The sequence below is a fragment of the Oryctolagus cuniculus genome, chromosome 6, assembly GCF_964237555.1.
Source record: "Oryctolagus cuniculus chromosome 6, mOryCun1.1, whole genome shotgun sequence".
Lineage (NCBI taxonomy): Eukaryota > Metazoa > Chordata > Mammalia > Lagomorpha > Leporidae > Oryctolagus > Oryctolagus cuniculus.
In genome coordinates, this window is record NC_091437.1 from 149,055,604 (window position 1) to 149,073,465 (window position 17,862).

Below are 17,862 nucleotides of genomic sequence, written 5' to 3' on the forward strand. Positions count from 1 at the left end.
TGCTATGCCCTGAGAAAGCACTGGAAGATGGCCCAAGTCCTTGGGCCCTTGCACCCACGTGGGAGACCTGGAAGAAGCTCCTGGCTCCTGGCTTCGGATCGGCCTAGCTGTGGCCGTTGCGGCCGTTTGGGGAGTGAACCAGCAGATGGAAGACCTTTCTCCGTGTCTCCCTGCCTCTGCTTGACAGTCTGACCCAGTCTGACATATTTTGTTATAGTAACACAAAAGGATTGAGAGATTGTGGAATGCTCTTCTTACTCATTCAGATCATTTATTAAGAGTAAAAGTCAGGCCATCTCATTTGGGTGATACTGCAACATGAAACGTCACACACATACTAAAGACCTCTTGGGACTGAGAAAAGTGTTATAATTTTTAATTGACATACTTCATTCTTTTCTCAAGTCTAAGGTTAATCAATACCTACCTATCACACAAAAATCTGAACATGCCTTCACTTTACTCCTTTCCCTTACGATGCTCCTTCCTGTTATTTCAAGTTTAGGCTAACTTAGATTTAGTATCACATTCCTTAAAAGATATTTTACCTATTACAATTTTGCAGCTATAACCTTTACTATTTTCTTTGATCATTAACTTTTTAAAAAGATACTTCTTTAGCATCTTTAACTTTCTTGAACTTCTTTGATGACTCTGTTACTAGTTGAAGGAGTTTTAAAGAAAAAGGCATACAGAATTAGGAAGGTACCAGAGATAAAAAGGTATGATATTGTTGCTTCTGGTTATTTTTAAAGATTTATTTATTAGAAAGTCAAGAGTCACAGAGTCAGAGGAAGAGACAAAGAGCACTGGGCCAAGCCAAAGCCAGAACTTCATCCCTGCCTCCCACGTGGGTGGCAGGGGCTGGGCCCCAGGTACTTGGACCATCTGCTGCTGTTTCCCCCAGGCCGTTAGTGAGAGTTGGATCAGAAGTGGAGAAGCTGGGACATGAACAGGTGCCCACCCAAATGGGATGCCAGCATCACAGGCGGCAGCTTTACATGCTAGGCCACAACGCTGGACCTGACCACTGCTTCTTTTTTTTTTTTTTTTAATTTTCAAGTTCAATCAATTCCCTCATTCTTTTTATTTTTTTAAAAGATTCATTTATTTATTTAAAAGTCAGAGTTACAGAGAGAGGACGAGAGGTAGAGGAGAGAGAAAGGGAAAGAGAGGTCTTCCACGCGCTGGTTCACTCCCCAATTGGTCACAACAGCCAGAACTGCACTTATCTGATGCCAGGAGCCAGGAGCCTCTTCCAGGTCTCCCATGCAGGTGCAGGGGCCCAAGGACTTGGGCCATCTTCTACTGCTGTCCCAGGCCATAGCAGAGAGCTGGATCCTAAGTGCAGCAGCCAGAACGCGATCTGGTGCACATATGGGATGCCAGCACTGTAGGCGGCAGCTTTACCTGCTACGCTACAGTGCCAGCCCCCCGATCACTGTTTCTTACATGCCATTTTCACAAATAAAAAATGCTTTCTCTGTCACTCTGTCTTTTAAACAATCAAATCTTAAAAAAAAAAAAAAAAGGCAAAAAAGCAATTCTTTCAGGAAGGGGTTTACGGGTTGTTCCTTAGTGTATGTTCAAATATATCTTTCTTTTGCTCTCGTTCAAGTGCTAACTTGGTTGGGGAGAAAATTACATATCAAATTATTTTTCTTCAGGACTTTCCTGGTCTCCCATGCGGGTGCAGGCGCCCAAGCACTTGGGCCATCCTCCACTGCCTTCCCGGGCCATGGCAGAGAGCTGGACTGGAAGAGGAGCAACTGGGACAGAATCTAGCGCCCCAACTGGGACTAGAACCCAGGGTGCCGGTGCCGCAGGTAGAGGATTAGCCAAGTGAGCCGCAGCGCAGGCCTTCAGTGTACTTTAATTACACAAAATGTTCTGTTGTATAACTATTTCCCATACCCATCATTTAACTTTTTCTGTAGTTTTAAAGTCTTTGTATTTTTGTTTGCATACTCTAAGAATGACTGGTCTTATGATCTTCCACCTTGCTAATTCTCATTGGTGTTGCCCCTATTCAGCCCTAGTAAATGTTTTTATTTCTTTTTAAAGAGGGACAGTTATTTCATTTAACATTTCAAATTGATTCTTTGTCAAATATTTGAGATACAGATATGATTACCCAGGCACTGTCTTTCCTCAAATTCTTATTTTTAAAATAAGTTCATCTTTGTCTTTGAAAATTTTGATTGTCCACAGGTTCTATTTCAGTTTATTCTAGCTTTTACCTCCAGAGATAATGAAAGTAGCTAACCTACACCACAAACACAACGTGCCTAGAATTTGTCTTCCATGAAAAGGGACTCCTCATTTCTCCTGAAACTCATAGTTGCAAATAAAAGCATTGCTCTCTCTGAAGACAAACAACTCTGATAACTGCTGCTTGGTAGACACTGAAAACCAATTACACTGGAGTTGTCATGGGGCTTTTTTAATTCTTCCCTAGCACTGACCCAGAAAAAGAAAATATTTTGACCCTTCAAAGCAGTCCTTTCACACTTTGAATTGTGGTTACCTTCAACAAAATCCCCACTGCTTTGTCTTTCATGGTTTCATGAACATTTCTATCCCACTGATTAGCATTTTGTTTTTCAACCTTTTGGACTGCTTTGCCATTGCTACAGTTCCCTAGTATCATGCATATAGACAGACATTTTCTGACTGCAACTTTGAGATGGGCAGATTTCAATGTAGCTAACAGAATACACAAGTACCCGTTTATTTCAGTCCAATATCATATGGACAATATCACTGAATCACTAAAAACTATTTAATCCTCAAAAGTGTTGGGATCACCACTGTAGCATAGTGGGTAAACCCGCTGCCTGTAGTGCTGGCATCCCAGACGGGTGCCAGTTTGAGTCCCGGCTGCTCCACTTCCAATCCAGCTCTCAGCTATGGCCTAGGAAGCCAGTAGAAGATGGCCCAAGTCCTTGGGCCCCTGCTCCCGCGTGGGAGACCTGAAGAAGCTCTTGGCTTTGGATAAGCACAGTTGTAGCCATTTGGTGAGTGAACCAGTGGATGGAAGACCTCTCTCATTCTCTCTCTGCCTCTGTGTAACTATGCCTTTCAAATAAATAAATAAATCTTAAGAAAAAAGTATTATCATTCATTTAAATCCATACAGACTACACTATTTATTTACAAAGATGAGCAATTCCTAGTCGCATTCTAATTCCTCTTACTATGCAGTGTGTTACTGAAATATTTTACCTAATTTACAAGTATATGCTTGGGAAATGTTACACTAAGAATAAAGTTAGAGGCTGGCGCTGTAGTGCAGCAGGTTAAAGCCCTGGCCTAAAGCACTGGCATTCCATATGGGTGCCGATTCTAGTCCCTGCTGCTCCACTTCTGATCCAGCTCTCTGTTGTGGCCTGGGAAAGCAGTGGAAGATGGCCCAAGTCCTTGGGCTCCTGTACCCACATGGGAGACCAGAAAGAAGCACCTGGCTCCTGGCTTCGGATCGGCGTAGCTCTGGCCATAGCGGCCATTGGAGGGTGAACCAACGGCAAAGGAAGACCTTTCTCTCTATCTCTCTCACACTATCTAACTTCAGCCTACAATACAAAAAAAAAAAAAAAATCAAAAAAAAAAATCAATAAGATTTCCCAAGTTAAACTGATGATATGTTTTTTTCAATCTCGTCATATCCACATAAACAAGTTCAACCAGTATGGTTTATTACCAAGAATACAAGCATTCTTCAAAAGTTTTTGTAAAAATGAAAATTAAAAGGTGAGTTTATTTTGGTATAAAAACCTTTTGAAACCTGTACAAATCAGGAGCTTTTAAAAAGTTCAAAGAAAATGTGTATTATTTTTTACACCAAAATGAACTTGTACTCTGACTCAACTGTAATTATTCTACTTCTAGGGACTAATGCTAGAAAACTTCACACAGTAATACAAATTAAAACACAAAAATGATCACTGTAGAAACTTCAATAGAAAAAAAAAAATAAGGAAACAACCAAAATATCATCAACAAAGATTTGGGTAAATTGCAAACAGAAAAACAGAAAAAGCCATGCAACTTTTAATAGGACAGAGAAGTAATTACTGACGGATATATAAGACACACTGAAGAGTGACTAAAGCAAACTGTAGCTAGAGTACTATGCATCATATAATCTCATTAAAAATTAAGTTATACAAATATTTGTATATATACAAATATATATGTATTTCATATATATAGATTTAGGAACATAGCGATACTTCCCACCCTATTATAATCCCATTTTCATAAGAGAAAAAACTTATAAGCCATCTTTACTGTACATAGAAACATACCATTCTACCCGATGAGCACATATACCAGTATATTATTTTTGATAACTATTCCTTATCACTTTGCAGTACATACATTTTTATAATAGGCTACAACTACTTTGGTACAAACAACTCTCTCTGTAAAGTGTAATACTCTCCCACCCCCATTACCTCTTCTGGCAGAGCAGAATGGGGTTTGTCAGAAGTTGCAAGTAGTAAAACTGGAGCAAATGAAGGAATATTCTGTAATAACGTGGTAAACGTGGCTTTGAGTGTTGGTCCAACTATTTCCCACCACAAGTGGATATGTGGCACATACACTATACTTGGTGCTGTTCTTTTAGCTTCACGAATCATCTAAAAAACACAGAGTGGGGGGAGATCTATATTCATTTTGAGAGCCAGCACATCAGTTATTATTCCAAGTTCTATTAGTCTAAAATATGATGTAACTTCACAGAATTGTCAATTAAAACCCTCATGTTTTTCTTAAAGATTTGAGAAGTGGAGGCTGCCAGTGAAACAAGAGAGCAGGAGACAATGCTCCCACCCACTGGCTCACAATTCAGGCCACCAGGGAGATTCAAGGGCCCAACTGGGATATCAACGCTGCCTCCCAGGGTATGTTTTAGTAGGAAGCTGGAGTCAGGAACTAGAGCTGGGAATGAAACCCGGTATTCTGATGTGGGATACAGGCCTCGTAATTGTTAGGCTAAGCACCTTCAAAAATCATCAAGTTTTAAAAAAAGTTTTCTCCTACGTATCTTAAAACCTCTGGTTTTATAAAAGTGTCATTTTTTTTTTCCGGAAAAAAAAAAGAGAATTGCAATAAACAACCAGAAACAACTCAAAAATATAGTATACTTTTCTACTGTGGTAATCAAGGTTAAACAAAAACAATAAAAATAAAAATAAAATAATCAAACAATTCACAGAAAACTGAATTAAGAGATGTTATTTTGGGGCTGGCACTGTGGTATAGTGGGCTGAGCCTCCGAATGGCACTGATATCCCATATGGGTGCTGGTTTGAGTCCCGGCTGCTCCACTTCCAGTCCAGCTCTCTGCTATGGCCTGGGAAAGCAGTGGAACATGGCCCAAGTGTTTGGGCCTCTGCCCCGGTGTGGGAGACCTGGAGAAGTTCCTCGCTCTTGGATTCAGATCAGCTCAGCTCCAGCCACTGAGGCTATTTGGGGAGTGAAGCAGTAGACAGAAGACCTTTCTCTTTGTCTCTCCCTCTCTCTGTAACTCTGCCTTTCAAATAAGTAAATATATCTAAAAAATAAAGAATAACAAGTTATTTAAAAAAAAAAGATGTTAATTTTGGTGCAAATTTTGAAATTCATGTAGTTTTTTAAAAAAAATTTGGTAAATATTTTTTTATTAAAAACATTTAAATATTGGTCCAAGCATTGTGGCACAGCAGTAAACCACTGTCTGTGTATTAGCACTAGTCTGGCTGCTTCACTTCTAATCCAGTATCTAGGCAATCATGGGAAGACGGCCCAAGTGATCGGGCCATTGTCACCCACGTGGCAGACCCAAATGGAGTTCTAGGCTCCTGGCTTTGGCCTACCCCAGCCCTGGCCATTAGCACCATTGGGGGGAGTGAACCAGCAAATGGAAGATCTCTATCTCTCCCCCTCTAACTCTGCCTTCAAATTAAAAACAAACAAACAAACAAAAAAACAAAAACAGAAAGCAAAAACAAAAAACCTGAACCATTTAAATATAAAAATAGCAAAAACAGAAATTGCAGACTATCTGTATTGAGGAACAGACATTGTTTTAAGTAGCTTTTTCATTTAATTTTCCAATCAGCTATATTATCTCCATTTTGTAAAAGGGGAAGTCAGACAAAGATCTAGTAACGTTCCTAAGGTCACATAGATATTAAGTGGTAGGGACATGCGTTTAGTGCACTGGTTGCTTGGGAAAGCTGCATCCCTTACTGGAGTCCCTGGGTTGGAGTCCTAGGTTTGCTTCTAATCCAGCATCCTGATAATCATATCTTGGGAGGTAACAGGTGACAGTTTAAGCAGCTGGGTCCCTGTCACCAATTTGGGAGAGGCAGAATGAGTTCCAGCCTAGCCTAGCTCTGGCTGTTATGGACACTTTGGGGAATGAACCAGCGGACGGGAGATATGTATCTCTGCTTTTCAAATAAAAACAAAATTTTAAAAAATATTTTAAGTGGTAGTCCTGGGATTTAGACATATGACTTTTTTTCTCTTCAATTTTTACTTATTCAAGAGATGGAGAAACAAAAAAGACAGCCAGCATCTGCTGGTTCCACTCCCCAAATGCTTCTAACCCAAGTTCTGCGCCAGGCCAAAGCCAAGAGCCAGGAACTCAACCCAGTTTTTTCATGTGGTGGCAGAAACCCAACCACTGGAGCCATTACTTGCTGAGGAAGCTGGAAATAGAAGCCAGAGCTAGGAATGAACCCAGGCACTCAAATATATGGGATGCAGGCATCTTAATTGTCAGGCCAAATGCCTACCCCAAAAGCTATACTCTAACTTACTCAGTAATTATGCATATCTCTGTCTCATAATCCTGAAATGAGAAATCAGAAAGACAAATACAACACAAAAAGAATGACACAATTTTAGATTTTATCTCTGGAACACTCCTTAGTTTATCTGGGCAACAATGAATAATTACCTGGGCACATGTTTCCTCAGGGGATGTGGCACTAACTCCAAAAAGAACAGGAATGTCTAATGTATATACAGTAAACTTTTCCAAAGCATGGATGACAGCTGGTGCCAAGTGTGAACCCTGTCCAAACCCTGGTTCTCCCACAATCAACATTCTTGGTCGGAAAGACATAGGTTGGAAACACGCATTTCTGAAAGAAATGATTAATTAAGCTATGTTTTAGAAAACACAAAAGTTCCGGTTTCTCCAAAGTTACTTCCCTAAGTAAAATGTCTTGACTATATAGTCCACCAATCAACATGGCTCACAGTTTCTGGTAATAAATGACCCTCACAGATTTTTAGCAATACCTTTATGTAGTTTAATATCTACTACAGTCACAACTATAATAATAAAAATTTTTCTGATATTTTAACTTAGCTTACACAGCAAAAAAAATTTGTCTGCAAGGAAAATATACCTATGCAAATGAAGAAAATTCTGTTTTGCCTTATTCAAAGATTTCTGAGAAAGTCCATTTTCATACACCGATGGAACATCATCATCACTGTATGCCAAGTCACTTTCTAACAGAGGACAAGAAATATCTGTAAAACAAAAAAACCTATACATCAGTAACTTTTCTTTATATAATGCTTCAGTTAGCAAATTAGCATCTTCGATGGAATTTTTTAAAAATAAAAATATTTATATAGCTACGAATTGGCCGGCGACGTGACTCAATAGGCTAATCCTCCGCCTTGCGGCGCTGGCACACCGGGTTCTAGTCCCGGTCGGGGTGCCGGATTCTGTTCCAGTTGCCCCTTTTCCAGGCCAGCTCTCTGCTATGGCCCGGGAGTGCAGTGGAGGATGGCCCAAGTGCTTGGGCCCTGCACCCCATGGGAGACCAGGAGAAGCACCTGACTCCTGCCATCGGATCAGCGCGGTGCGCCGGCCGCAGCGCGCTGGCTGCGGCGGCCATTGGAGGGTGAACCAACGGCAAAGGAAGACCTTTCTCTCTGTCTCTCTCTCTCACTGTCCACTCTGCCTGTCAAAAAAAAAAAAAAAAAAAAAAAAAAATATATATATATATATATATATACATATATATATATAGCTACGAATAACAAGCAAATAGGGGCTGGCACTGTGGTGTAGCAAGTAGAGCTGCCACCTGCAGTGCTGGTTCCAGTGCAGGCTGCTCCACTTCTGATTCACCTTCCTGCTACTGTGCCTCGGAAAGCAATGAAACATGGCCCAAGTCCTTTGGCCCCTGCACCCACTGGGGTGACTGGGATGAAGCTGCTGGCTTTGGCCTGGCCCAGTCCTGGATGTTGCAGCCATTTGGGGAGTGAACTAGTGGATGGAAGATTCTGTCTCTCCCTCAAATCAATCTTTAAAAAAAATGAAAAACCCCAAGCAAATAAAAAATTCATTCCAAATTTTAAATGGTTTGGGAAAACATGACCAAATTCAAGAGACTTTTTTAAGGAAACATTTCTGGAACATATTTAATTTTATTGATTAACAACACTAACTTTAAATGGTCAGTCTAGAAAGGGGATTTGGCCTAGCAGTTAAGAATCTGGTCTCTCTAATGGAGTTCTTGGGTTTCATACCGGGCTCTGGCTCCTCACCTCACCCAACTTCCTGCACGTGCAGGGCCTGGGGGACTGAGGTGATGCTTTAAGAAGTTGGGCTCCTGACATCTCCATGGGAAGCCTGGATGGTGTTCTTATCCCCCAGTTTCAACCCAGCCCTGTCCAGTCTAGCCCTTAACTACCCCAGCCATTGTGGGCTTTTGGGGAATAGACCAGCAGATTAAATAAAACCAATCAATAAAACATAAAAACAAAATAAATATAAAAAATTTAAAAATCAAATAAAAAAAGGAATGATTAATCATGTTTTATACCTGAATGTAAATCTTTATTTGTTCCGATTTCTGCATGTGGAAATACTTTCTGCAGGGCTTCTAAGATCTTGTGAACAGTGCTTTGCAGCAGTGGTCTCACAATGGCAGACAAGGCCTGCCCAGGTGATGTCACCGCTCTTTGGGAGGCTGGAATCATCTTTTGCATAGCTACCTCGAAATCCTTAGCTGAGATATTAATTGATGAGAGATCCAACTGTAGTTTCTCACTAGTGGTATAGATCTGTGGATAGCGTCGACGAAGAGCACATAAAGCAGCTTCAGCACATATTGACTTAATATCTGCACCACAATATCCTATCCAAAGCAACCAGGAAAACAGACAAAACCACCAAAACCCTGTTAGCATGACCATGGTTAAAAGGAAATTTAAAATTAACCTAGCAATATTGTAGCTATTAAAATAATTAAAAGTAATATGATTAAAATCTCTCAATTAGTCAGTGAACTTTTATGGTGGTAGTAACCATTAGCCAATCAATCAACCTATGAGTAAAATATGTCCATAAGCACAAACTTCAGTGTAGGAGTCAACAGCAAGCATTTTAAAACCAGATAGACTATGTTCAAATTCTAGCTTATCATTTACTACCCATAGGATCTTTGGAGAACCACTTATGCTCTCCAGACATTTCATCTGTAAAACAGAGATAATGTTATCTACTGTACCAGACTGATGTGAGAGTTATACGACAAATCCTCAAATATCTCTATTTAATATCCAGGACAATGCAAGAAGAAAAAATATAGCACAAATAATAAATGAGAAACAAACACAATTTTTTCTTTAAATATAACCTTGTAGGACTACTTTGAAATGAATGTAGTACTTAATTTAAGTGTTTAAAACAATGTTTACCAACACAGTTTTCTGCTAGCTCTTCTAGAAATGTGTCCAGAGGTTTGGGATTCCAATCTCTTGTGTGAATCTTTAGAATCTCTTTTCGAGCCTATGAATAAAAAATTTTATTTTTTATGAGTATAATAATAAATTATTCCAATTAAATAATTCCAATTTAAAATACTTTTTACTATCTAAAATTTTAAGCAACCAATTAAAATTAATTTTATTCCAATTAAAATAATTTCCAATTTAAAATACTTTCTACTATCTAAAATTTTAAGCAACCAATATTTAGTATAAACAGAATATGAAGCACAGTATAGCAAAAGTGAGTGAAAAAAGATTTTGTAAGAATTCAAAGAATTTAGTTTCATTGCTAAACAGGATTGCATTTCCAAGTACAGTGCTCAAGTTATATTCAACATAAATGTGACAGAAATTAAGTAACTACTGAAGAATTGTTCATTCTGGTACAAATTAAAACTGTTTTCAGAGTACTGAAAGCTCTACCCATATTTTCATGGGTAGTTCTGTAAAGATTCAGTGGCCTTACCATAATTGGGTAGAATTATATGATGGTAGTCATAAAAGAGTCAAAGCTAACAAACTGGTTAAAAATTGCTCATTAAGCCACATGTTCTAAGCAGGAATGGGGAAATCTTTTGTTTTCCAAGGGCCACCTGGGTATTTATACATCATTCATAGGATATACAAAATTATCCACTTAAAAATTAGCCTGCTATACATTTACTGAATTTCAAATCCCACCTGCAGTTATCTTCGCAAGGGGAAATCAAATGATTTTGTGGCCCTTACATGGCCTGCAGGCTGTATGTTGCCCACCCTGTTCCAAATCAAAACTGACAACATACAAAGGCTGTGTTTGCTCATGACAAGAGCCTCAGGTGCTCACTGATGTCCTAAAGATGAAAATTGTTAAAGCAACAACAAGAGTCACTGTGCCCTTGCTCCCCATGTAGGATCTCTGTCCTTAATGTGTTGTAGTATAAGAATTAATGGTCTTCAAACAGTACTTTACTTTGTGTCTGTGCTGGGTGCAAACTGTTGATACCTTTACTCTTACTTTTACTTTACTTTTACCTCTATACTGAGTTGATCTTCTGTATATAGATAATTAAAAATGAATCTTAATGAAGAATGGGATGAGAGAGGAAGTAGCAGGTTGGATGGTGTGAGGTGGAAGGGTGGGTGTGGGAAAAAACTGCTATAATCTAAAAGTTGTACTTAAGAAATTTATATTTATCAAATAAAATCTTTCTATTAAAAAAACAAAGGCTTTGCTCAAAATGGTAGAATTTTAAAGGGGGGGCACTATTACATTTAATGAGTAAAAAATATGAACTATCATATATGATAAGATCATGATACTAAAGAATATTGGCATTTTTGTTTTATAAGACTTGTTAATGACAAAAAGCAACATATTTTGTGAAAATCTGAGTGAGGTTACATGCTTACATCTTTATCAGGCAGAGTAAAAAGGAATTCTCTGTCAAAACGACCAGGTCTTCGTAAAGCAGGGTCTATAGAATCTAGTCTATTGGTAGCACCGATGACCACAATTTCTCCTCTGCTATCCAATCCATCCATGAGAGCTAGCAGGGTGGAAACAATAGAGCTAAATTAAAAAACAATAGAAAATGAGATTAGTAAACAATAGACAAAAATTTCATTAATTTTTGGGTAAGATGTAATGTATTAAACATATGAACAAATTATCAGAGTACACTACTTTCAATGGATAAGAAAAATCTATTAGTAACATACTGCATGGCACATAGAAACTGCAATCAGTGGAACACACAGATGGTCTTCAGTGAGCCTCAAATGTATCCTGAAGTCACTTCACAAAGCATAATTTCACATTTAAAAGTTCTCAAAGAAGTATATAATACTAAAAAGATACTAGTAGTACCAGGCAGAATAAACAGTATCTAAAACTATAAAATGCTTCATTAAAGATACATTATCAAACAAAGAACATCAAAATAAAGTAGAATATGCCTGAAGCAAAAAAATAGTAAGATTCCAATTATACTTTAAACTTTTTATTATGGAGAAAGACTAGTAAAATTTCCGAATCTTTACTATCCAGCTTCAACAACTGGTATCCCTTTTTTAGGTCTCCATTACAATGCTTTCAGAGAAAAAGAAAAATCTCAGACATAACTTTTTAAAAGATTTATCTAAGAGGCAGATTTACAGGGCTGGTGTTGTGGTATATTAAGTAAAGCTGCCACCTGAAATACCAGCATCCCATGTGGGCACCAGTTTGTGTTCCAGTTGCACTACTTCTGATCCAGCTCCCTGCTGGTGGCCTGGGAAGATAGTGGAAGATGGCCCTTGGGCCCCTGCCATCCCATCCACATTGGAGACCTAGAAGAAACTCCCAACTTCAGCCTGGCCCAGCCTTGGCCATTGAGGCTATCTGGGGAGCGAACCAGCGGATGGAAGATCTGTCTCTCCTCTTTCTGTGACTCTGAATTTCAACTAAATAAACATTCAAATAAAAGATTAAAAAAAAAAAAAACACACAAAATTAAGGCAGAGTTACGGTGTGTGTGTGTGTGGAGTGGGGATCTTCCATCCAATGGTACGTTCCCCAAACAGCCGGGATGGTTGAGACTGGGCCAGGCAGAAGTCAGCAACTTTCCCTTTTCCTTTCCATTAGCAAGGAGCTGCATCAGAAGTGGAGCAGCCAGGCCTGTGTTCACATGAGATGCTGACATCACAGGTGGCAGTTAAATCTGCTCTGCCACAACACTGGCACCATCAGACATGCCCTTTAATCCACAAATATTCACCAAAGTACTTCATGTATGTATTTCTAAAAGATAACAACTTTTAAAAAAGCCAAAACCACAGAGGTAGGCATTTGATGCAGCAGTTAGGATGCCACATGGGACATCTCATTCCATATCAGAGTGCCCGGGTTGAGTCCTGGTTCTGCTGCTTCCTGGAAGGCAGTGGTGATGGTTCTAGACTTGGGTCCCTGCCACCCATGTGGGAGGCCTGGATTGAGTTCCAGGCTCCTGGCTTCTGCCTTCTAACTCTGGCTGCTGTGGGCATTTAGAAAATGAACTGGAGAATGTGAGACTGCTGTGTCTTTCAAATAAATGAGATTAATTTACAAAGTTACCCCCCCCCCACAATATCATTACCCCAAAGTAAATGACAATAATCATCAATATCCAATTTTTCTTGATTGTCTCAAAATATCTTTTCCAGGATCCACATACAACTGTAGGTCACTTGTTCTTCAAATCCTTAACATTTCTCATTTGCGTGCTTCATTATTTCCCCCTCTAAGCCATTTATTTGTTGAAGAAACCGGGTCACCTTTCTGGTTATCAGTTCACATTCTGGACTGGGCTGCTGCTTCTTGAAGGAGATATTAACTTTTCATTTTATCTTTCACATTGTTTATCAACTTCTAGATATAGAAGCTTAAAAGATGGAAGTTGAATTGTTTAGGTAGCATATACCATAGGAAGATACTCTGTACTTCTTATTGAATTACTGGATGAGGCACATAATACCAGTTTCTCCCTTAAAATCAATCAGTAGGTTGGGTTTAAGTAAAGTGTTATCAGTTCACTCTACCCGTCATAAACTCCCTTAACAAGATTTTTAAATACCGTTTTAGCAGCCACTGATTATTATTTAGGTCAAGGTTCCTCAGCCTTGGTACTACTGACATTTATGTGTCATGGGGCTGATCCTCTGTGTTATGGGATATTAAACAGCATTTCTGGTCTTCGCCCACTGGATAACAATAGTTGACCCTTACCATTTATCACAACCAAAGTGTCTTCAAACATCTATCTCCTGGAACAAGTTGGAGGAAGCAAAATTATTACTGGTTAAAAAAAACCAGAGGTTGGGGGCCAGTGCTGTGGCAGACCAGCTGAGGCCGCAACCTGTAACACCAACATCCCGTGTGGGCACTGGTTCAATTCCCAGTTGCTCCACTTCCAATCCAGCTCCCTGTTGATGTGCCCGGAAAGGCAGAAAAGGGTGGACCAAGTGCCTGGGCTCCTGCACTCATGTAGAATATCTGGAAGAAATTTCTGACTCCTGGCTTTGCCCTGGCCCTTCCTTGGTTGTCGCAGCCATTTGGGAAGTGGATCAATGGATGGAGGATCTCTCTTGCTCTTTCTTCCTCTCTTTGTATAACTCTGGATTTTCAAATAAATAAATCTTTTAAAGCAAAAAAGGTTGAGGGGCTAGCACTGTGGCACAGTGAGTTAAGCTAATACTTGCAACGCTAACATCCCATATGAGTGCCAGCTTGAATCCTGACTGATCCTCTACCTATCAAACTCTCTGTTAATGCACCTGGAAAAAGAGTTGAATATGGATGCTTGGGCCCCTGACACTCATGTGGGAGACCCAGATGGAGCTCCTGGCTTCAGCCTGGCCATTGCAGCCAGAGGATGAAAGGTCTCTTCCTCTAACTCTGCCTTTCAAATAAAATAAATCTTTTAAAAAATATGTCCACTCCCTTGTGATAGGACATGGCCATATGCCCCACTATAGCTCCATTAAAAAAAAAAAAAAAGTATTTGAGAGGTAGAGTTACAGACAGAAAGATGCAGAGACAGAGACAGGCCTTCCATCCGCTGGTTCACTCCCCAAATGGCTGTAACAGCCAGAAGCCAAGAGTCAGCATCTTCTTCCGAGTCTCCTATGCAGGTGCAGAGGCCCAAGCACTTTTACTGCTTTCCCAGGCCATAGCAAAGCTGGATCAGAAGAGCAGCTGGGACTTGAAGCAGCATCCATATGGGATTCTGGCACCATCAGCGGAGGATTAGCCCACTGCGCCAGTGTCGGCCCCCACAGCTCCACTCTTAACACTGGCCTTCTTTACTCATTTCATCTCATTGGTCTGTGAACATTTGTCTGTAAGTTAGATCTCATGTTACCAAGCTTCAAAAAATGTTTAATTTATTCATCTACTTGCAGAGCAGAAGAGACAAAGAGAGAGCAATCTTCAACTTGCTGGATCATTCCCCCAAACCAAACACAGCCAGGGCTGGGTCAGGCCAAAGCTAGGAGCCTGGGGTGGTAGGGATCTAAACATTTAAACTGTCATCTGTTATCTCCCAGGATGCATTAACAGGAAGTTGGACTGGAACAGAGTAGCGGGGATTCGAACTGACATTCTGATGTGGAATGTACACATCCCAAGTGGTGGCTTAACTCACTGCGTCATAACACCTGTCCCGGCAACCAAGATTTGTAAACCACGCTTTAGAACACTGATAGTCAGAACAGGTTTACTTTTTAATTTGTACTCTCTCTATTTATGGGTTCTATTATCAAAAGCAGAAATCATTGTTTAGTTTTATAAAGTTTCTCATTATTTAATGTTTCATCCTTCATACATCAATTCATCCCAGAATATAGGAAGAAAGGTAGAAGTGCATCCATTAAGTTTTACCTGTGAATTTGATCTTGCCTGCTTGACCGTACTGGAGCCAGACCATCAATTTCATCAAAGAAAATAATCGACGGACGCATCTGATAGGCCTACAAAGCAGGGCCAGTTCACATTATCATAAAAAAAAAAACTCAAAAATGTAAACTTAATATGAACCATTTTAACCCACTTGCATTCAAACTTGCTTGCCAGAATACCTTATCAATCTGAATATATATATAATTAGAATTGATTTTCATTCAAACTTGCTTACCAGTATTTATAACTTATAAATCTAAATGTAAATTCCAAGAACTATGTTTTAAGGACTCAGACTAAATTCTAATAACATACAAATTAATTCTATCTACATCTTTAGCTGGAAATACTCAAACTAGATTTCTCATAACTATAGCTATTATAACATAGAAAACATCAAATAAAGACTAACTGGACGCTCTCAGTTCTTTACTGAGATGCCTGCCTGATCTGTCAGGTGTACTCTACATTAAGCTTTGCCAGCATGCTTACCACTTAAAAAAAAAAACAAAAAAACAAAAAAACAAAAAACTAACTAATAATACTAACTGGAAACAAGACAAAAAAAGATGACAGCCCTCTTCCACATCAAGTGGGGAAATCACTATTTCCATAGACAAAAATAAAGATCCTCAGTGTTCCAAAAAGAGATTTAAAAGCTTTAAAAGAGATTTTAAGAGATGTACTACCTCACAATGTGCTGCCAATAATCTGGGATTTGAAACTGAAAGTCACTGCAGGGAAGAACTAGTGTTCAATTCCCATACTGAGACACAATTCATTACTATTATCTTTCTTTACATATGAGATTACCATTCTCTAAGTATAATAGACCTTAGTCTCCAAAGAACTGGGACCTAAATATTCCTTTTGTAGACCAGTGTTATTCTGTCAAGTAAGAGAAAGTAATCTAGAAAGTCTGCACATTTGCTTGAATTCCTTAGTTTACTGCTCTGGAAAATGATTAAAATTCAAGATCTATCTAATCCTTGTATACTTCCATCTGTACAGATTAAAGAACCACTTATACATGTAAATTTAACCATCATACCTGATCAAATAGCAATCGCAGCTGTCTTTCAGATTCCCCTACCCATTTACTCAGACAATCAGCACCTTTCCTCATGAAAAATGCTACTCTCTTATCCCCTTGACTGCACTCATTGGCAAGTGCTCTAGCAACTAGAGTTTTTCCAGTTCCAGGTGGACCATAAAACAAACAACCTCTGTAAAACAAGACATTAAATATTTTAGTGTTATTTCAAAAAGAAGATGATGGTTTAAACAAGAATTAAAACCAATTTCATGAATTCACTAAAACCGTGAATAAAAGAACATAAGTCAGAGGCCGGCATTCTGGCATAGTGCTGTTGCCTGAAGTGCCAACATTCCATATGAACGCCGGTTTGAGACCCGGCTGCTCCACTTCCAATCCAGCTCTCTGCTATGGCCTGGGAAAGCAGTACAGGATGACCCAAATCCTTGGGCCCCTGTACCAGTGTGGGAGACCTGGAAGAAGCTCCTGGCTCCTGGCTTTGGATCAGCGCAGCTCCGGCCATTGCGGCCAGCTGGGGAGTAAACCAACCATGGAAGACCTCTCTGTCTCCCCTCTTCTCCATATATATAACTCTGACTTTCAAACAAATAAATCTTTAAAAAAAAAAAAAAAAAAAAAAAAACCCATAAATTAACAAAAGTATAGATTCATCCCACAAAAAATTTAAAAACTTGGGAGGATATACTGATATCATAAAATTAACAGTGATATTGTACAAATAACACCCTTTACTTGAAATATACTCTTTTAAAGACTTTATGTATTTGAAAGGCAAGAGTTACACAAAGGCCAAGAGATCATCCATCCACTGGTTCATTCTCGAAATGGCTGCAACAGCCAGGGCTGGAACAAGTTGAAGCCAGGGGCCTGAACTCTGTCTGTGGCTCCCATCTGGGTGACAGGGGCCTAAGCACTTGGGCTGTCTTCAGGTCCTTTCCCATGTGCGTTAGTAGGGAGTTGAACTGAAGTGTTCATATGGGGTGCTCATAGGAGATGCCAATGTCACAGGCAGTGGCTTAATCTCCTGTACCACAAGGCTGGCCCCGAAACATACTTTCTTTCATCCATTCAACATGCTTATTATCATATCACCTTGACTTGAATATACGTACAGTCACACAATTCAGTTTTTATGGAAGGAAAATGTGAGTTGTAAAGAAGGAGAAATGAAAAGAAAATTTGAGTAGCCTACTCTTTTAAGATTCAGTAACTGATTTTCTAAAATAAAGATTTATTTATTTTATTTGAAAGACACAGTTACAGAGAGGCAGAGGCAATGACAGAGAAAGAAAGATCTTCCATCTACCGGTATGCTCCCCAAATGGCCGCAACAGCTGGAGCTAGGCCGATCAAGAGCCAGGAGCCAGGAGCTTCTTCCGGGTCTTCCACGCTGGTGCAGGGGCCCAAGCACTCAGGCCATCTTCTACTGCTTTCAGAGAGCTGGATTGGAAGTGGAGCAGCTAGGACTCTAAATAGTGCCCACATGGGATGCTGCACTGCAGGTGGCAGCTTTACCTGCTACACCACAGTACCAGCCCCTGTAATTGATTTTAGGCACTTTCAATATTTCCTTTAAGTGCTAAATTCAATATTAATAACTTTTTGACATATAAAATTA

General features: G+C 39.5%; 1 protein-coding gene across 11 annotated transcripts in view; it reads right to left on the reverse strand.

Annotated features, from left to right (window-relative positions):
* The window catches only part of ATAD2 (ATPase family AAA domain containing 2), a 91,862-nt gene that overhangs the window by 15,594 nt on the left and 58,406 nt on the right, over positions 1-17,862 (reverse strand). For all 11 annotated transcript variants that reach the window (XM_070075455.1, XM_070075454.1, XM_051844788.2 and 8 more), the window contains 8 exons: positions 16,239-16,413; positions 15,170-15,258; positions 11,185-11,344; positions 9,721-9,811; positions 8,844-9,158; positions 7,410-7,536; positions 6,953-7,139; positions 4,458-4,643 (listed from right to left, as the gene is read on the reverse strand). In XM_070075455.1, coding sequence (XP_069931556.1) covers positions 4,458-4,643; positions 6,953-7,139; positions 7,410-7,536; positions 8,844-9,158; positions 9,721-9,811; positions 11,185-11,344; positions 15,170-15,258; positions 16,239-16,413 — 1,330 coding nt within the window. The remainder of the gene's footprint in view (positions 1-4,457; positions 4,644-6,952; positions 7,140-7,409; positions 7,537-8,843; positions 9,159-9,720; positions 9,812-11,184; positions 11,345-15,169; positions 15,259-16,238; positions 16,414-17,862) is intronic.